Here is a 20263-nt window from a genome sequence, read left to right as displayed (position 1 = left end):
GTTGTTTATTGCCTCACATGCCCGTGTGGGCTGTTTTATGTAGGAAGGACAATCCGCACCCTGAGGAAGAGATTCGGTGAGCACCGCAGGTTTGTGGAGGCTGGTAATGATAAGCACAGTGTTCCACGCCACTTCCTGCTGCATCATGAACACCTGTCTCTCGGCCTCAGGGTGTGGATTATCGAGTCCATACCTGCTACTTTGGCGCCTGCAGAACGTTTTAAGAGATTATGCCAAAGGGAGGCCTATTGGATATATACTTTGGACACTTTAGTGCCGGGTGGTTTGAACGAAGAAATTGAGACCAACACTCTCATATGACTCCATCCAATAATTTTGGATTGGACGTCTGAGAATAATGCCCCACCACCTTTTTTATACCCTTTTATAACAATTATGTATGGAGCCAGAATAGGATACATTAGTGGATGGTTATATTGGCTGATGGTCTTTTGGATGATTTTATCCTCTTTTCTACGGTGTTTTATATATATATATATATTTTTATATATTTTTTTATATATATTTTTATATATAAAAATTTTTTTTTAAAAAAGAATAATGATATTCTTTAGTATAATGATATCTATACATATATTTACGGTTCTATTATTACTATATCATTGTATTATGATAATATATCCCTATGTGTAACAATATGTGGATGTATACATATACAATGTGCATTTTAAACTTGTATAATTTAATGTTAGCATTTTTTATTTTTTTTTTATTATTATTTTATTATATTATTTTTAGTTTTATTTTTATTTTCTCATTATCCTTTTCCTCCTTTTTTTCAATTTTTTCATTTTTTCTTATTTTTTTATTTTTTTTATTTTTTCCAACCATTATTATCATTATTATTTTTCTTATTATTTATATTATTATTTATTTTATTTTTATTTTTATTTTTATTCTTATTTATTTTCACATCAATCCCTATTTCCATTTATTCCGAAATTTCTTATTTTGTTGAGAACTAGTTATAACAGATTTCTTGTTACTATATATTTGACTACTGCTCTGGTTTCTTTTCATAATGTACACTGCCCCTGTTCAGTATCACAGCGGGTTCCTCTTGAGTGAGGATTATTGGCACTCTTTAGGACCCAGCTGGCTCTGCCTCCTTGTCTACTTAAGCCCTTGAGCAAAATGGCGCATTATCGGCCTGAGGAAGGAGCGCATGCTCCGACAACGCGTCGCCGGCGCCAGTACGTATCCCGGAAGTGACGTCAGAGCGGCCAGCGCTGTGTCCCCAGTAGACATGAAGTATCGATCCTCCACTCGTTACAGCCCGATGCTTTGAGACCGCTTGTGCCATCCTGAATTTGGACACTGGGATTACCATTTCCTTTACTACTGATATGCTGTTTTTATATCATCGTTTGTGAGTACCTTTCTATTTGGTCTATTAAACATTTATCCAGATATACTGCACTTAGTGTGGCGCCTGTTTTTCCTCTTACAGCTCGCCACAAGTCCCTTCTACTTGCTTACAGAGCAGCTTGCGGAGTGTAGCATATGGAGACGTATGTACATGGACTTTTTATGGACTCTTCTAATTCAATTCAATATCTTTAGGCTACTGTGCCATTTAAGTAGCATACTGTCTGTATTGGAGCTTGTGGAAGTTTTTGGACACTCATTTCCCTAGTTGTGCGCCAGGTTTACCCCCCCTTTCTGATCTGGAAATGGTTGCAGCAGACGCAGCCAAACCTTTGCGAGGACCGTCTGTAAGGACAAAAGGGAGAGTCCGAATTTCTAAAGGACTCAGTAACCGTCAGATAAACCCTTATCGCCCGAACCACATTCAAAGAATGCAAGGCAATTTCCTTGGGATGCTTAGGCTTAGGACATAAGAAAGGCAGCATGTCTTCATTAGGATGAAAAGACGGATTAGGTCGGAGGACCACTTTAACCCTGTGGACCACCAAATAAGGTGAACAACAACACGACAGAGCCACCAACTCAGATACCATGCGAGCAGAAGCAATAGCCACTAGGAAGGCAACCAGATAAATCTCCCTAATATTCTCAAAATGAGGTTTTTGAAGAACAGACAAAACCAGATTGAGATCCCACAGAGGTAACGGAGATCTCCTCGGAGGAGCCAGATGACGCACCCCTTGAACAAAAGAGCGAATCAAGATCTAAGTAGCCAATGGATGTTGGAAGTAAAGGCCAAGGCCGACACCAGACCCTTGATAGTGCCCAACGCCAAGTGCTTCTCAACCCCTTATTGCAGAAAGGCCAAAAGCCGAGCTATAGAAAACAAGCGAGGGTGCAGCTGCAGCGATTCACACCATGAAATGTATGATTTCCACGAATGATGATAGATCTTCCTAGATGACTTCCTGGCCTTCAAAAGGCTAGGAATCACTGAGTCAGAGAGGCCCCTATCCCTCAACACCTTTCTTTCAACCGCCAAGCCGTTAAGCCAGCGACTGTAAAGCAGGATGGAAGATCAGTCCTTGAGACAGCAGATCTTCCCGTAGAGGAAGTCGTCATGGAGGATCCACGACCATTTTTATCAGGTCTGCGTACCAAGACCACGAGGCCAGTCTGGTGCCACCAGAATGACCGTAATGCCTTCCACCGCCACCCGGTGAAGAAACCTGGGCAGGACGAGCGGAGGGAAGGCATAAATCAGGCGATACTGGCTCCAAGGAACCACCAGAGCGCCTGTGGCGTCGGCTCAAGGATCCCGAGACCTGGCCACAAACCGCTGAACTTTTCTGTTGAGGCGGGACACAAACCGATCCACCTCCGGAGCCCCCCACCGGGCACCCAGGAGGTGAAATGCCTCCAGATGAAGGGAACATTCCCCTTGATCCAACACCTGGCGACTCAGGTAATCCGCTTGCCAATTCTCCACAGCCGTAATGTGGACTTCAGAAAGAGCTGGAACATTGGCTCGGCCACCTCCTTGGTCACCAGGACACTCTTGGAGCCCCTTGATTGATGTAAGCCAACGCCGTGGCATTGTCCGACTGTATCCGCACCGGAGAGTTATGTAGCCGACTCGTCCAGTGGAGCAGGTAAAGCTTGATCGTCCCCAGCTCCAGAAAATTGATCGGCAAGGAAGACTCTTCCGTCGTCCCAAGTCCTCTGGGCACAGAGCTTCCCCAGCACTCCACCCCAACCTGACAGGCGGGCGTCCGTGGCGACCACTGTCAAATACAGCGGCAGGAAGGACTTGCTCTGACACAGAACAGGTGACTGGATCAACCAGGATAGAGCACACTTTGTGAGATGGCTCAAATGAATCTTCTGGTCCAATGACGAGGATCCCTGATCCATTTTGCCAGAATTTCTTTCTGCAGCGGTCTCAAGTGAGACTGAACAGGACTGCTTCGAAGGTTGATACCATCAGGCCCAGGCCCCTCATGCAAGCCCGCAAGGAGAACTGATTGGTTTCCATCAGCAACCTGAACACCCTTTGCAACTTCTGAAGCTTTTCCAAGGGGAGGAAGACCCTCGCTAGAGCAGAGTCGAGAGTCAGCCCCAGATAAGTGACCCGTTTAGATGGGGTCAGAGCAGATTTCTTGAAATTGATTGTCCACCCGAATTCTTGAAGGGTCTGAACTGTAACAGAGATTCCTCGCCAAAGTAACAAGGTCAGCACCAGGTCCAGTACCTTGGTAAAAACTCTGGGAGCAGGGGCGAGACCCAAAGGAATCGCGGATGTCCCTCGAATATGGGGATGTGGAGATACGCATCTTTGATATTGGAGGCCAGAAAATCCCCAATTCAAGGATGCCACCACTGACTGAATGGACTCCATTTGAAAACTTCTGCACCCGCACAAAACAGTTCAGAGCCTTGAAGTCCAGCATTGGACGCACCTTGCCCTCTTTTCTGGGCACTATGAACAGGTTTGAATAGAAACCGTTCCTGCAGAGGAACCGGCAAAATCACACCTTGAGCCAGGAGATCCTGCACAGTTTCCCGAAGAGCTTTCAAATGCTCTGGAGACCGGGGAAGATTCGACTGAAAAAAACTTGTCCCCCAGCCGTGACCAAAATTCGACTTTGTATCTGGAACAAATCAGTTTGCGAACACATTTGTCTTGAACGAAGGAAGTTCAGGGTTCCTGAAAGAAGCACAGATGTTCCCCCACCCTAGAAACGGTTGAGGGCGCCCCTTCACGTTGAAGAGGACTTGTCCGTAGCACCAGACTGACTGGCCTTGGATTTGCCCCAGTGCTTCTTAGCCCCTTTCAGAAGCTCTGAACGGCTTACCTTGATCTTGCGCCCTGGGGGAACGAAAAAACCTTCTATGAGCAACAAAGGAAGGACCCCGCTTAGCACGGGGTGTTTTACCTTTTGAGGATTGAGGAAGAAGAGTACTCTTCCCGCGAGTCAGACCCTTGATCAACTCATCCAGTGAGTCGCCAAAAAAATGCTCTCCCAGAAACTCTGGCCACCAGGGGAGCCGCATCTAGGGACGCATCACACAGAAACACCAAGGCCTGGGCCATCTGGTCCAAAAGTTCCATCAGTTCTGGGGGAACCACGTCAGGGTCCAAGTTCCCTTTCAGAACCCTAATCCATTCCGTAACCATCTGTGATATTAAAACACACAAAGATCGGTTTCAAAATGGAATCCGCCAACACGTGAAGATGGCAGGAAAGGGATTCCACCCGCCTGTCCACCGGATACGTGAAAACCGGGGAATCTTCCACGGGCACAATAGTAGATTTGTTCAACCTTGAAACAGGGTGATCCACCTTTGGTGGCACCGTCCAACGGTTGGAGACCGTATCAGCAAAAGGATACCGGCGATTAAAGCATTTTGGCACCACTAGCATGTGAATAACGCGCCACCATTGGTCTTTCACAATATCATGAAAAGTCTCAGGACAGGGGAAAACCTTGCCAGAATTTTGGGTCTTGCGGGAGCCAAAGGGCACCCGTGTCCCTGCCAGACTGGGCTCATCATCATTTTTAAAGTTTCCCTCACTGAAACAATCAGGGCTTCCACTAAAGCACGTCCTCTTCACCATCTGACTGAGGACAGTGACCATTCAGGTCGGGGGGGGGTCGTCCGTGGTGACTACATCAGCCTCTGAATCAGAGGACTCCACCATTGATGGAGAAGTCAGCGGCCGTTTCCGGCTAGTAACCTTTATCATGACAAAACCAACTCTCGGTTCCCACAGATCGCCGTGGTCTGCAGAGCCCCCCTTTATTATACAATAACAGCAGAGTGTGTAGGGATATGCCCGCAAAGACCCCAGTACTGTACCACCTCCAGAGAGAACCCTCTTGAACGGCCTCTGCAGCATGGAGAAGAGACACAGGAAGCAATCTTGGCCTGCAGCAGGAAGAAGCATTATAGGAAGTGACCTTGGCCTGGATGTAAAAGGTCACGCTGCCAGTGCAGTATATACTACACAAAAATGGTTGCCAATACATTTTAATAGGAAGCTCAGGGAAAATGGCTGCCCCATGGGGAAAATCTACACACTGCCCACACTTAAGATGGCGGCACCCACGGCGTGCCATGCGGCCAAGGACCCCCATAATGAAGGCCTCAAGGATCTACAACAAGACCCAGCAAGAGACAAGGTACTATTGCTCAGGACACCAGGCGCCCCAGTGACATAGCCCTCCGTGGGGACGGGAGAGGGAGACCAGGCACAAGGGCCGGGTACCTGACAGGCCAGGGAGATCTTTTAGGAGGTACAGGTCCTATTATCCCCAGGAGAGGGCCCAAATCCCCCCTAAGCCACCAGGGGCAAGGGGGGGTCACATTTACTCACCATACTATGGACTGGGTGGGCTCTGCTCCGGGCAGACCTCCTATCCAAAGTGGGGGTGCAGCCATCCGAGAGGTACGCTGCGACTCAGGGCGTTCCAGCTCGTCACGTCCTCGGCATCCGCTCGCAGGCTCGTCCCCATCCAAAATGGGGCACCGTTGTGGCGAGGCCTAGTGCAGGACTATAACCTGCTTATGCTCGTAGCCAGGCTGGGGGGACCATAGGGATCTAGATTATCCAGAGCGAAGCCCCAGCTGGCATTGCTTGTAGATCACCAGGGGAATCCCCCTGAACACTAACCCGTAAAACACTTACCGTAAAATTCCTTTCTCCGAGTCCTCCAACAGTCGCCGCCCATTCACACTTATGGGTATTGACTTAATCTCCACAGGAGTTTCTAGGCATAAGACTTGTAAAAGAACAATAAATCTACATAGTCACACCCACGGGGGCTGTCCTACTAGTCCAATACACCCCTGCAATAGCCATCCCAATTCAGTTTGGTCGCAAGCAGTGAAAGTGTATAAAAAGACCCCAAAAAGAGGGGCGGGGGCGGCGACTGTCGGAGGACTCAGAGAAAGGAATTTTACGGTAAGATTTCACAAAAATTCAGTTCTCTCTTACGTCCTCCGACAGTCGCCGCCCATTCACACAGTCTTCACTTATGGGGATGTCCCAAAGCAGTGTAGATATGAGGGGTGGGCAACGCAACTGCCAGAAAAGCAACGCAGTACCCACATCAGAGAAAGCAACCTTACATGTACAAGAAGGTAACCTTCTGGGTAACAAAAAAAGGGCTCAACATGAGCAACAACCCAGGAAAACAAATAACCAAGGGGAAAACAACCCCAACATCTAGGAACCCGTACAAAACCAGGGTTTCCTATGGAACAGCCGTACAGAGAACTTTGCGGCCAAAGGATGCATCAGCTGATGCCAGAACATCAATTTTGTAGAATTTTGAGAAAGTGTGCACCGACGACCAAGTCGCAGCCTTGCACACCAGGGCCACCGAAGCCTGATGCCGATAGGTCCAGGACGTACTCATCGACCTGGTAGAGTGCGCCTTGACAGGGAAGGGAGGAACCCATTCCCACAACGAATAGGCCTATACAATGGTCTGTCTGATCCATTTGGCAATGGTGGCTGCAGATGCAGTCATACCCTTCCGAGGTCCCTCAGAAAGGAAAAAAAGAGAATCCGATTTTCGAAAGGATTCAGTCGACGACAGGTAAACCCTGATCGCCTGGACAACATCCAAGGAGTGCAAGGCAACCTCCTTTGGATGCTTAGGATTCCCACAAAGCGAAGGCAAAACAATGTCCTCATTCAGGTGGAATTCCGAAACCACTTCTGACAAAAAAGGACGGATTAGGTCGCAAGACCACCTTATCCCTATGAACCACCAGGTAAGGGGAGCGGCAAGACAACGCCGCCAACTCTGCGAGCAGAAGTGATCGCTACCAGGAACGCAACCTTCTTAGATAGCATGGGCAACAAAAGTTCCCTGGTGTTTTCAAAAGGGGAACGCTGCAACACGGAGAGAACCAAGTTCAAGTCCCATGGGGGTAAGGGCTCCCTTCTAGGGGGAGCCAGGTGACGCACACCTTGAATAAAAGGTGCGAATCAAGGAATTAGACGCCACAGGGCGCTGGAAAATAACAGCCAGTGCAGAGACCTGGCCCTTAATCGTGGCCAATGCAAGACGCTGGTCCACACCAGTCTGGAGGAAAGCCAACACCGTCGCCACCGAATAGGCACGAGGAGAGAAACCCCTGGACTCACACCAGGCAAAATACGCTTTCCATGTACGGTAATAAATCTTACCAGAAGAGGCTTTTCTAGCCTTGATCAAAGTAGAAATGACCTCTGAGGAGAGACCCCTATCTCTAGGGACCTGGCTCTCAACAGCCAGGCCGTTAAAGCCAGCGACTGTAAAGCAGGATGGAAGATCGGTCCCTGGGACAGCAGATCTTCTCGCATTGGCAGCCGCCACGGAGGCTCTACGGCCAGGTGAATGATGCCCGCGTACCAGGACCGGCGAGGCCAGTCCGGCGCCACCAGAATCACCAGTGATTGTTCCAAGGCCAACCTGCGAAGGAATCTGAACAATTGAATCAGAGGAAAGGCATAGATCAGTCGATACCGACGCCAAGGCGCCACCAGAGCATCCGAGGCGTCTACCAGAGGATGGCGCGTTCTTGCCACGAACCTTTCCACCTTGTGGTTTAGCCGAGACGCGAACAGATCCACATCCAGGGATCCCCACTTCACACACAGCATCTGAAACACCTCCGGGTGTAGGGACCATTCCCCCTGGTCCAGGGTCTGGCGGGTCAGATAGTCGGCCTGCCAATTCTCCACACCCGGAATGTGAACCACCAATATCGCCGGGACATGAGTCTCGGCCCAAGACAGAATACTGGTCACTTCCTGGGCCGCCTGGGCACTCCTGGTGCCCCCTTGTTGGTTGATGTAAGCCACCGCAGTGGCATTGTCCGTCTGTACCCGTACAGGACGGCCCTGAAGACGATCCGACCAATGGATCAGGCACAGCCTGATCGCTCTCAATTGCAATATGTTTATCGGAAGGGAGGATTCCTCCTCCGACCAAGTGCCCTGGGCAGACAGGTTGCCAAGAACGCCACCCCAGCCCGACAGGTTGGCATCTGTGGTCATTACCGTCCACAGAATTGGCTGGAAGTATTTTCCGTCTGACACCGCCGGGGACTGAAGCCACCACAAGAGATCCATCCTGATTTAGCGACTCAGAGACACTCTCAGGTCCAAAGACTGAGGTAGCCTGTCCCACCTGGCGAGGATTTCCGCTTGAAGAGAGCGCGTGTGGAATTGTGCAAACGGTATCGCCTCGAAGGCCGACACCATTAACCCCAGGGACCGCATACAGGTCCTGCGCGACGAGGATTTGTTGTCCCTGAGGGACCTGACCTCGTTCTGTAGGGTCCGGAGCTTGTCCTCCGGTAAGAACACCTTTGCTTGAGCAGAGTCCAGAACCATTCCCAGATACGGGAGACGAACAGAAGACGACAAGGTCGACTTCTGAACGTTGATTGTCCAAACGAAATCCTGAAGCGTCTGGACCGTAGTGGACAGATCGCGCAGCAGGCTCTGACTGGCACTCGATCTTAACAGGAGATCGTCCAGATATCCCAAGACCGCAATGCCCTGTGCCCGCAACAGGCGCCAAGACTTTGGTAAAGACCCTTGGAGCCAAAGTGAGACCGAAAGGTAATGCCACAAACTGGTAATGTTCCTCCGCGATAGCGAATCGGAGGTACCTCTGATGACCCTTGAAAATGGGGATGTGTAGATATGCATCCTTCAGGTCTATAGAGGCCAGGAACTCCCCTGGATTAAGGGAGGCCACCACCGAGCGGAGGGATTCCATGCGGAACTTTCGAACGCACAAGAAGCGGTTCAGCGCTTTTACGTCCAGAATCGGACGCACTTTGCCCTCCTTTCTGGGCACAGTGAACAGATTCGAATAAAAACCCCAAAACCTGTCCCGATGAGGCACCGGGACAATCACCCCCTGAGCGAGAAGATCCTGCACCGCCTGATGTAGGTCCTGTAACCGCCCTGGGGTCAAATGAAGATTTGAGGGAAAGAATCTGTCTGCCGGCCGTGAATGAACAAGATCGAATGATTTCCTGAACCCACCTGTCCCTGATTCGGAGCAGCCAAGGTTGTAGGAAACCGCGCAAACGTCCCCCCACCCCTGTAACGGGTGAGGGCGCCCCTTCAGGCAGAGGCAGACTGAGCCGCCGCACCGGCCTGGCCGGATTTTTGCTTGCCAAACCAGGGCTTCTTCTGACTACCTTGGCCCTTAAAGGGTTTACCCTTGTTCTGCGCCTTAAAGGCACAAAAGGACCCTTGAGCAGGTTTAAAGGATGGGCCCCACTTACCACGGAAAAACTTACCCTTAGGATTCTGGGGCAGCAAAGTGCTGTTACCCCCAGTGACTCCTTTAACCAATTCGTCCAAGGATTCTCCAAAAAGGCGAGACCCCGCATAGGGGATGTCAGCCACCGTCTTCCTGGATTTTTGGGCAGACGACCAGCATTTCAACCAGATTAAGCGATGGTTAACCACAGCGACACTGGACAGGCGGATTGCCAAAGGGGCCTCATTAAGAGCCGCATCGCACAAATGCATGACCCCACGATAAATCTGATCCACCATCTCCACCGTAGTGGGAGGGGCAGAGTTGGCCATGAGGGTGCGTTTTAGCACCTTGGTCCAATCCGCCACAGCCTGAGCCACCATTACAGAGGCAAAAATAGGTTTGAGCATGGAACCCGCCACCATGTAGGAATGTCGGGCAAGAGACTCCAGTCTCCTATCAGTAGGATCCCTAAACACCGGGGCGTCCTTGGCGGGGAGCAGGGTAGCTCTGTTCAACCTGGCCACCGTGTGATCCACTTGAGGAGGCACACACCAGCGCGCAGCCATAGTAGCCGCAAAAGGGTAGAGAAGTTGAAACCTCTTAGGCACCACGAAGGTGTGTTTTAAATTACGCCATAGCTCATTCACCTTATGGTGAAACTCTGCGGGGCAAGGAAAAACCTGCGCCGTCTTGCGGGTCCTGTGTGTACCAAAAGAGGACACAACGCCTGGAGGAGTGGGCTCATCCTCCAAATGTAGTGCTTCCTTCACTGCTAGGATCAACTCATCCATAGCTGCGCGTTCCTCGGGCGACCCGGGGGGGGGGGGGGGGGTTAGTCATCCACCCCTGCGACCTCTGCCTCCCCCTCAGACTCTAGCGGGTCCTAAGAGCGAGACCCAGAAAGGGCCACGCTACCTACAGCAACCATGTCACACTCAGAATCAGAAGAAAAGAAAACCCTAGGCCTTTTCCTAGCAGCACGTTCAGACATCAGCACATCCATTTTTGACACCAAAGTTGCCACAATAGCCGCCAAATTAGTCTGGTTAGAGGATTCAGAGGACTCTGAATCCCCCACCAAGGCTGGAGGGAATTTGCTGTCCTGGGATTCCATAACAGAAATAAATTTTTTTTTTTTTTTGAACTGGCCCTTTAAGAGCGCTGCGGACTCCCACAGCACACTGCTATTGAGAATGAGATACAGACCCCCCGCAGGGACAAAAACTGACCAGGAAGATTGCACAAGGCAGGATAGGAAAGGGACAGCAGGACAGAACCCCACAGTGTGTTACTAGCTCCTTCGGTCGGCTCTGTGAGAAGGAAGGAAGTGATGTCACCGCTGAAGGCTGAACTAGGTTGCAGGCCAAGGGAAAATGGATGCCTATAGAAACTAATGAGAGGCTTCGGCAAGATGGCCGCCGACATGTGCTCTGAATGATCGTTTGCCACACACAAGATGGCGCCGTAAGGCGCGAATAAACTACATAGCATGCTGTATGAGCGCCCACAGTGAAGCCAGACATGCTGCCCACACTAAAAATGGCGGACCGGCGGTTTTTAACCCCGCAGCGGTCGCCACATGCGTCTGCATCCCCAAGCAACCTAAAGTGACATTAGGAGAGGGACCCCCAAAACCCCACACAGCGCTGCTGTGAGAATAAAAACCCCCGCAGGGACCGGGACCAGGGAGCCCAAAAACGCACAGACACAGGGGACACCACAGACACACAGAACTGCCGACCCCAGACAGAGGCCCCACACAATGTACTTACCTGTACCCGATGGCGTGAGGTGCCTCATATCAAGCGGGAAACCACCCACCCTCAAATGGCAGGGGAGTGCCGCCAGCCAAAACGCAGGACGAACCTATGCTGTGTCCAATGAGGTAGCCACCTCACAAGGCTGCATCCCTGATGGACAGGGATGGGTCGTTTGCGAGGCCAGGGCAAACACATAGCCTGCGAAATGCTCGATGGCGTGCAGGGATTCCATCTGAACCTCTGTCCTGGAGAACCAGGACGGTCAGTCCGATTCCCAGCTCCGCAAACGCCGTCTTCATCCGAAGATCCACTAACTGGTGCTGATAAAATAAACAGCTAGCAATGTAAAGAAAAAATGACATCTTTTGAAAATAAAGCATAAAAGAAAAAGAGAAAGGCTGAGACTATAGCCTCAGCACAGGGAAGCCTATCCACTCCTGAAGCTAGGCAGAAGACAAACTGATGGGATGGCTATTGCAGGGGGGTATTGGACTAGTAGGACAGTCCCCATGGGTGTGACTATGTAGATTTATTGTGGTTTTACAAGTCTTATGCCTAGAAACTCCTGTGGAGATGAAGTCAATACCCATAAGTGAAGACTGTGTGAATGGGTGGTGACTGTCGGAGGACGTAAGAGAAATGCTATTTTCCTTGCATATCCCCTTCAGTGCTTTTGCCTTTAGTAAATCAACCCCCATTGTCTCTTCAACATCATTTAACAGCCCTATGCTAATCTTTAAGCTGCAGCACTGTCATATGGAGTAAGTCACATGCTTATCTGTACATAGATGGATATTTCCACTGAGCTTTACTGGGTCAATAACACATTCAAAATTCAGCAGTATAAACAGATTACAAAGAAAAATAAGAGAACTTTGGCCATTACACAGCACCCAAAATATTAACAACTGCTTCGGAGAAAGACAGGATTCAATAATAAAAAATCACAAGTATCAACTTCATGTTTAAACTTAATGCAATTGGTATACCCATAGCATCACACAGGACCATTACCTGTATGCAAGCTCCAGCTTTCTCATTGCATAAACTGCATATGAGTGCCCAACGGCTACTAGGGATGTGAGACACTTTGGTGATTGGCTCCATCTTTTCAGGACTCCCAATGCTCACCTAATAAAACAAAAACATGTTGTTATCCAAGGTAGAAAACTATGATAAATGGGAAAAGATATATCCTCCTTAAAGCAGACCGTCACCCTTAGAGTCATGTCACATTGCCCTGCCCCTCCCCACTCCTTCCCTTACAACTGGATATTTTATTAAACTAATGTTCTTTATTATGCTGCATAGCAGAACTTCTGGGTTTTTTGCCTAGGCGTGAATTACTTAACCAAATCATTAACCATGATCATGTATGGAATACTTACATATTAGTTTAGGCAGAATTAATGCATACAGGAAACAAGAACCAGGCATTATTAAGTTGCAAAAAATCTTGATCAGTGCAGAAATTACCTCAGGGATCCACAAAGCACAGCTGACATGGACCCATTTAGTACCACTACGGGTAGGCTTCATGGCACCTCCTTTCTTTGGGCACAATAAGCATTTTGGTTGGACCCCTAAGGCACATGTTCGACACAACCAACTTCCTTCAGGTACTTTGAGAATGCCATAACATGCCTTCAGGAGAAACAAAAAGCAGAATGTTAAATTACCATAATTGGCTATTTTCCTGATAACATCTGTAAATGGAAAAACCTACATCATTTTTGGCAGTTTAGTGATTGGGGCAGTAAGGAAAATATAAAGAACAGTACAGCACTGCAAGGTTTTTAAGATGCAGCACGTACACAATCTGTAGGTAATCAAAACCACAGTCAAAAATGTACAGCAAGTTTATTCAAAGAAACATTGAGGACTTTGTAATGTACAGTACAAGGTAAACAGATGGGGCAGTACTCAACCCTACACTCTGAACGAAGCGCACACCTCCACCCTGTATGTGGCGCAAACCTCTACCTTGCACTCTGTGCAGTATAGAGTTTATTTATTTTAAGGTGGCATGTACAGAACAGAGCAATGTGGAACTATATTACATACTGTAGCTCAATATAAAACAGCGAAGTCTAGTGGTGTATATAAAGCCCAGCACTGTCCAGTGAAGAGAGTAGGGCAATGTGGAATAAAAGTAAATTCAAGCGTAAACGCCAAGCAGTTATGTTCTACAAACCATATATACAGTCAAGCAGCAAAGATGTGCATGTACAGTCATGCAGTCTGGAGTATATAATGTACAACACAGTCTACAAAGCAAAGATGATGGAGCATATCATTTAAGCCCTGTGTATTCAGTTCTTATAACTATTTCACAACCAGTATTGGGAGGCCATTTTTTTAGCCCGAGTGTGGTAAAACGGCATACCGCCACCTTTAGCAGTGGCAGTTTGGGTACCCCTTTTTACTGTCACTTGGAAACGCAGAAGCACAGATGACAGCACACCTCTCCCAGCAGCTCCCACAGAACTCTCCCTGCCCTATACTCAGGTCAGGGGTAAGGAAGGGACAGCTGCCAGGGAACAGTGTGGTTGGGCTGTGGGGAAGGGGAGGATGGGGTGCAGCATGGTGCCCATCCTGGGTGCAAACACCCACTTCTTGGTGATCGTAGTGCTACTGCAGCTGCTGGCTAGTGATCGACCGATATCGGTTTTTCGTTGCCGATACCGATATTTTGGCCATTGCATATCGGTTTTGGATGATATTTTGAACATTTAAAGTTTGGCAAAATAAACACAATTTTTGACACAAATCTGTTACTGAACATGCTAATGTTTGTTTATTAACATTTTTAACATTAAGGGCTCATTCTTCACACCTTAACTGCATAAAAACTGATAGGAAAACTGCACTTGCAGGAACATCAGTTTCACATCATAGGATTGTGAATGATGCAGAAACTGCTGCAGTAGTGCACTCACTCACTGCAATAATTTTAAATCCCTACTGCAGTGCAGTGCAAAACTGCTAGAAAAAAAGCTAGACAACAACAAACAGCTAGACAGTGGATTGGAGTCAGTGGACTACCGCTGCAGTAGTGCAATCACTGCAATGATTTCAAAACACTACTGCAGTCAATGCAAAACTGCTAGAAAAAAAAAACTAGAATAACAGCTAGATTGCGGATTGGAGGAGTCAGTGGACTACGTGCACTCACTGCAATGATTTTAAATCACTAACTGCAGTCAGAGCAAAACAGCTAGAAAAAAAAGCTAGACAGTAGGGAGTCAGTGAACTACTGCTGCAGTAATACACTCACTAATAATAATAGTGATTTAAAATGATTGCAGCAGTGAGTGGCGCACTACTGCAGCAGTAGTCCACTGACTGACTCCAATCCACTGTCTAGCTTTTTTTCTATCAGTTTTGTACTGACTGCAGCGCAGCACAGTCAGTGCAAAACTGCTAGAAAAAAAGCTAGACCAAAAAGGTAGACAGTAGAATGGATTGGAGTGGACACTAGTACTATACTACTACACTTTCAATACTCCCAGTTAAGTAGAATATTATAGTGCAGAAAGCAGAACATTTCAGCATGTTCACCAGTTAAACGGCTTCTGTTTTTTTTTTTCATAAACTGCTGCCACTTCACTAAAAACTCGCTCACTTGGTACCGAGGAAGGAGGAGCAGAAAGGTATCTTCTAGCATGGGAAGCAAGTCTTTTGTAGCGTGCCTCATTTTCTTTCCACCACTGAAGAAGATCACCACTTCTGTCAATTACTGGTTCCTTCAAATAGAGATGAAGTTCATCATCCAGGCTCATTCTTTCAGATTCAGAAGAATCCTCCGCATGAGGCCACTGAAAATGTCATGATCAATTCGACCACAATGAAGAAGATTCTCTTCTGTTCATTGTCTTTTTGGACATTTTTCTGTTTTTGCAGCATGCTGCCCTTTCAGATTATAAAAATGCTGTTCTGGACTTGTCTTTTCGGCAGGAACCTCCTGCACTTCCTGTGAAATATCTTCTGTCAGCCATTGTTCTGCCTTGGCCAATACATCATCAGAAGAGACAGCATGGTTCTAGTATCGAGGATTCAAAAGACTTGCCAGCACTACATTTTTAATATCTTCATGCTTCTCAAAACCTATATCAATCAAAGCTCTCTGGCTTGACAGACCATCATTTGAAAGTTGGAGGGTGTTGTGTGCCATGACTCTGAGGTCTGATATCAGCAAGCCTCATTCCTTGCCGCATGTTTGCTCCGCTGTCTCGAAGGAGCACAAGCATCACTCGGATGAGTCTTTGGTGATTTCCCATTCTTCAAGCATGCCTAGAAACATTTCTCTACTGTACTCCCCAGTGTGGGATCCTTGCATCACTTTTGTATTCAAGACCAATTGCCTTTTTTGTCCATCTGCTGTCTATGAAGTGGCATTAGTGACCGTTTGTCGTCCTACTGACCAGCAGTCAGCCGTGAATGAGAGTGAGTTGCCAGCATTCTCTGGTTGCAGCATAGCCTTTACTTTCTCAACGACCTTTTGGTGAATCTTTCCCAGCATTTCGGTTCGATAATACTTCTCACTCTTCAGTGTGTACCTTGGCTCAAGTATGGACATCAACCGCTTAAATCCTGAGTCAGACACCATTGTAAATGGCTGGTTATCAGTGACCATCATCTCTGTGATTACTCTGTCCAGCAGTTGGGATCTTCCATCTGAATCTAGACAGTAACACCTGTTTTTGTCTTCTGAAACATATCTGTTATTGTTGCCTAGCCCTGGAATAATGGAGGAGGAATTTAAAAATCGCATTGATATTCATTTTGCATGATATTATTTAATATAATGAACTCTTAGATGGGCCCAAAGATTTGACGTATTTTTGTCAGTTACTGATCCCATGTTTATATTGTTTGTGCATGTGTTGCACATTGCTGCTTTTCCTGGAGATGGTTGAGACAAGAAATAGTCCCAGACCACACTTACTTTTTCTGTCTTCATCCATCTCCATTGCAATTTGAAAGAGACAATAAGGTTAAAAAAAATGGCTGGCTGGCTGCTAGCACCCTTCCCTGCTGTGGATGGCTTGCTGGCACCCTGTTGTGGGGTGGCTGGCTGCTGTCACTCTGTTGTGGGTAGGTGGCTAATGCCTGGCAGTATGGGTGGCTGGCTGGCACCCTGTTGTGGGTCGGTGGCTGACGCCTGGCAGTGTGGGTGGCTTGCTGGCACCCTGTTGTGGGTCGGTGGCTGATGCCTGGCAGTGTGGCTGGCTTGGTGTCAACCTGTTGTGGGTGGCTGGCTGTCTGGAACCCTGTTTTGGGGTGGCTAACTGTCCGCTGGCACCCTGTTGTGGGGTGGGTGGCTGGATGCTGGCCTGGCACCCTGTTGTGGGTCAATGGCTGGCGGCTGGCACCCTGCGGTGGGGGGCTGGCTTCCTTTGGTAGGTGGCTGACTGGTACAGGCCCAGGGCCTGTAGCTTGCTAGCTTGTACAGGCAGGGCCTGTGGCTGGCTGGTACAGGCCTGTGGGTGTCTTGTTGGCTGGCACCAGGTAGCTGTGGGTGGCTGCATGTGGCCGCGCCACTGTGCACTGTGACTGAACTGTATAAGAATCACTCACTGTCCCGACTCCAGACTCCAGTATGTGCCATGTGGCCGCGGTGGCTGTGTTAAACACACTGTACACTGTGACTGTACTGTATGAGAATCACTCACTGTCCCACTCCCGACTCCAGTATGTGGCCGCGGCGGCTGTGTTAACCTGTGCACTGTGACTGTAGTGTACACTCACTGTCCCGACTCCAGACGAGGCTGAGGGAGGCGGCCTAAGAAGACAGAAGCTGTCCCAGTGTGTGGAGGCGCAACATACGCAATGACGTCACGACAATGTCGGTAACCACCGAGGCAGATTACGATATATTGGGGAGAGCGCATATCGGCCCTCGATATATCGGTCGATCGCTACTGCTGGCCACTGGGGAGGAGGTGGAGCTGCAAAAAAAAAAAGGCACGGCGACTGCTGAGAGATGAGCAGAAAAGGGCAGTGAGGGGGAAAAGGGCAGTGAGGGGGGGGGAAGGGGGAAAAGGGCAGTGAGGGGGGGGGGGGGAAGGGGGAAAAGGGCAGTGAGGGGGGGGGGGGGGAAGGGGGAAAAGGGCAGTGAGGGGGGGGGGGGAAGGGGGAAAAGGGCAGTGAGGGGGAGGGGGGAAGGGGGAAAAGGGCAGTGAGGGGGAGGGGGGAAGGGGGAAAAGGGCAGTGAGGGGGAGGGGGAAGGGGGAAAAGGGCAGTGAGGGGGAGGGGGAAGGGGGAAAAGGGCAGTGAGGGGGAGGGGGAAGGGGGAAAAGGGCAGTGAGGGGGAGGGGGAAGGGGGAAAAGGGCAGTGAGGGGGGGGGGGGAAGGGGGAAAAGGGCAGTGAGGGGGGGGGAAGGGGGAAAAGGGCAGTGAGGGGGGGGGAGGGGGAAAAGGGCAGTGAGAGGGGGGGGGAAGGGGGAAAAGGGCAGTGAGGGGGAGGGGGAAGGGGGAAAAGGGCAGGGAGGGGGAAGGGGGAAAAGGGCAGGGAGGGGGAAGGGGGAAAAGGGCAGTGAGGGGGGGAAGGGGGAAAAGGGCAGTGAGGGGGGGGGGGGGGAAGGGGAAAAGGGCAGTGAGGAAGGGGGGAAGGGGAAAAGGGCAGTGAGGAAGGGGGGAAGGGGAAAAGGGCAGTGAGGGGGGGAAAAGGGCAGTGAGGGGGGGAAAAGGGCAGTGAGGGGGGGAAAAGGGCAGTGAGGAAGGGGGAAAAGGGCAGTGAGGGGGGGAAAAGGGCAGTGAGGGGGGGAAAAGGGCAGTGAGGGGGGGAAAAGGGCAGTGAGGGGGGGGGGGAGGGAGGGGGAAAAGAGCAGTGAGGGGGGGGGAGGGGGAAAAGAGCAGTGAGGGGGGGGAGGGGGAAAAGGGCAGTGAGGGGGGGAGGGGGAAAAGGGCAGTGAGGGGGAGGGGAAGGGGGAAAAGGGCAGTGAGGGGGAGGGGAAGGGGGAAAAGGGCAGTGAGGGGGGGGAGGAGAGGGGGAAATGGGCAATGAGGGGGGGAGGGGGAAAAGGGCAGTGAGGGGGGGAGGGGGAAAAGGGCAGTGAGGGGGGGAGGGGAGGGGGAAAAGGGCAGTAAGGGAGAAAAAGGCAGTGAGGGGGGGGGGGGAAAGGGCAGTGGGGGGGAGGGGAAAGGGGGAAAAAGGGCAGTGGGGGGGAAGGGGGAAAAGGGCAGTGAGGGGGGAGGGGGAAAAGGGCAGTGGGGGGGAGGGGGAAAAGGGCAGTGGGGGGGAGGGGGAAAAGGGCAGTGGGGGGGAGGTGAAGGGGGGTGAAGGGGGAATGGGGGGTGGAGGGGTGGGAGGTTTGCAAAGGTGAGGGCTGTGGGGTTACAGAGGTCAGATCTGAAGAAGATTGTTGCAGAGCTTAGCAAATGAGAGGAAAGGGTTGGATGGGGGTTGCAGAGATGAGATGTAAAACGGGTCCAGAGGTGAGCTTTATATGGGAGTGCAGAGGTTCACACACTTCATTGCACATGCCTGACCCCTGTAGCGCAAACTTCAACCCTGCACTTGGAAACAACCTGGTCTAGCTGCAAACCATAAAATACTAGGTAGCCATAATAAACAAGCAGTCTTTTTAGAAGCTCTTTCCTAACCTGATGTACGCAGATGTTACATTTGTCACAGAAGACCATTTCATTGCCATCTTCACCATCTGGAGACTGACAGACATCACAGACAACATCCTCATCATACTCAATGCCAAGGCCTTCCTCGGTTTCTATGGCATGGTTCATGTTATCATAGCACTTCTGCTCAAATTCCTCCATTGCTCGCTCCATCATGTACTCATCCAATTGTGGCATGCCTACAAACAATAAAAAAAAGTTACATAAAGTGGACAGGTAGTAAACACAGGAAATTATTTATCCATTACAATGTCAAAGTAAAACACCAATAAAATCCACATATGCCGGACACATGCTAACATGTATATAATGAACACCCAGGCTGTGAAGAGCATGCACAATGCTCAACTTAAAGTGGATGTAAACTCTCTAGATAAAATATTAATTATTTTTAATCCTTATGCTGCCATCATTAGTAAACAGATAGGAAGGCATGTAATATTTACTTGTTTTAAACATGTTTTTTTCCATGCCTTCAGTTGCTTCCTGGTTTCTAGCCTAGGCCAAATTAATGTTATTTATGCCACACGGTTTCATGGCATTTTTCTTTCATGTGGAGGTTTTTTTTTTTCAGCTAAGCACATCCTCCTTTCTGCATGCCCAAGCTAAGGTCAGATGGATTCCACAAGTAACTGTTTCATAAACCATCTGGATTTACTCAAGGTGGATAGCTAGTGGGTGTTTTTCAAAGTGATTTTTCTACAAAATAAAGGATGGATTAGCAGAGATGTATAGTAACTAAGTAGAACTACTTCACTCCTGTACTTAAGTACCGAAAGGCGGTATCTGTACTTTCCTAGAGTAGAATTTTTTTCTCCTACTTCCACTTTTACTTCACTACATTTTTTGATAATTTCATTACTTCTACTCCGATATTTTCTTTTTGTGCTGCATAGTTACTCGTTACTATTATAAAAATTACCACTGCCAGAACAGTAGATGGCAGGTTTCATGAAGCTCAAAACATGTATTATCAGCGCATACGAAAAAAAAAAGGTTCTGTATGTATAAATAAAAGCTGCATTTGAAATAATAAAAAACAATATGATGTTCAAAATTTTGACTTCTTTTTTTAATAACTACATAACACAGTACTTGTACTTTTACTTTCAGTACTTGAGTATCAAAATTTTAAAAAAAACTACTTGCAATACTTAAGTACAAAGAATGTTGAATACTTTAGTACTTCT

General features: G+C 48.9%; 1 protein-coding gene across 3 annotated transcripts in view; it reads right to left on the bottom strand.

The window, feature by feature from the left end:
* The window catches only part of JADE1 (jade family PHD finger 1), a 353837-nt gene that overhangs the window by 94277 nt on the left and 239297 nt on the right, over positions 1-20263 (bottom strand). For all 3 annotated transcript variants that reach the window (XM_082270299.1, XM_082270301.1, XM_082270300.1), the window contains exons 6-8: positions 19041-19252; positions 12909-13076; positions 12447-12563 (exon numbers count right to left, since the gene is read on the bottom strand). In XM_082270299.1, coding sequence (XP_082126425.1) covers positions 12447-12563; positions 12909-13076; positions 19041-19252 — 497 coding nt within the window. The remainder of the gene's footprint in view (positions 1-12446; positions 12564-12908; positions 13077-19040; positions 19253-20263) is intronic.

The sequence above is a fragment of the Pelophylax lessonae genome (genome assembly GCF_965119305.1).
Source record: "Pelophylax lessonae genome assembly, chromosome: 1".
Classification (NCBI taxonomy): Eukaryota; Metazoa; Chordata; class Amphibia; order Anura; family Ranidae; genus Pelophylax; species Pelophylax lessonae.
Note: the sequence above shows the minus strand (reverse complement) of the source record. Positions and strands in the feature narration are given on the sequence as shown.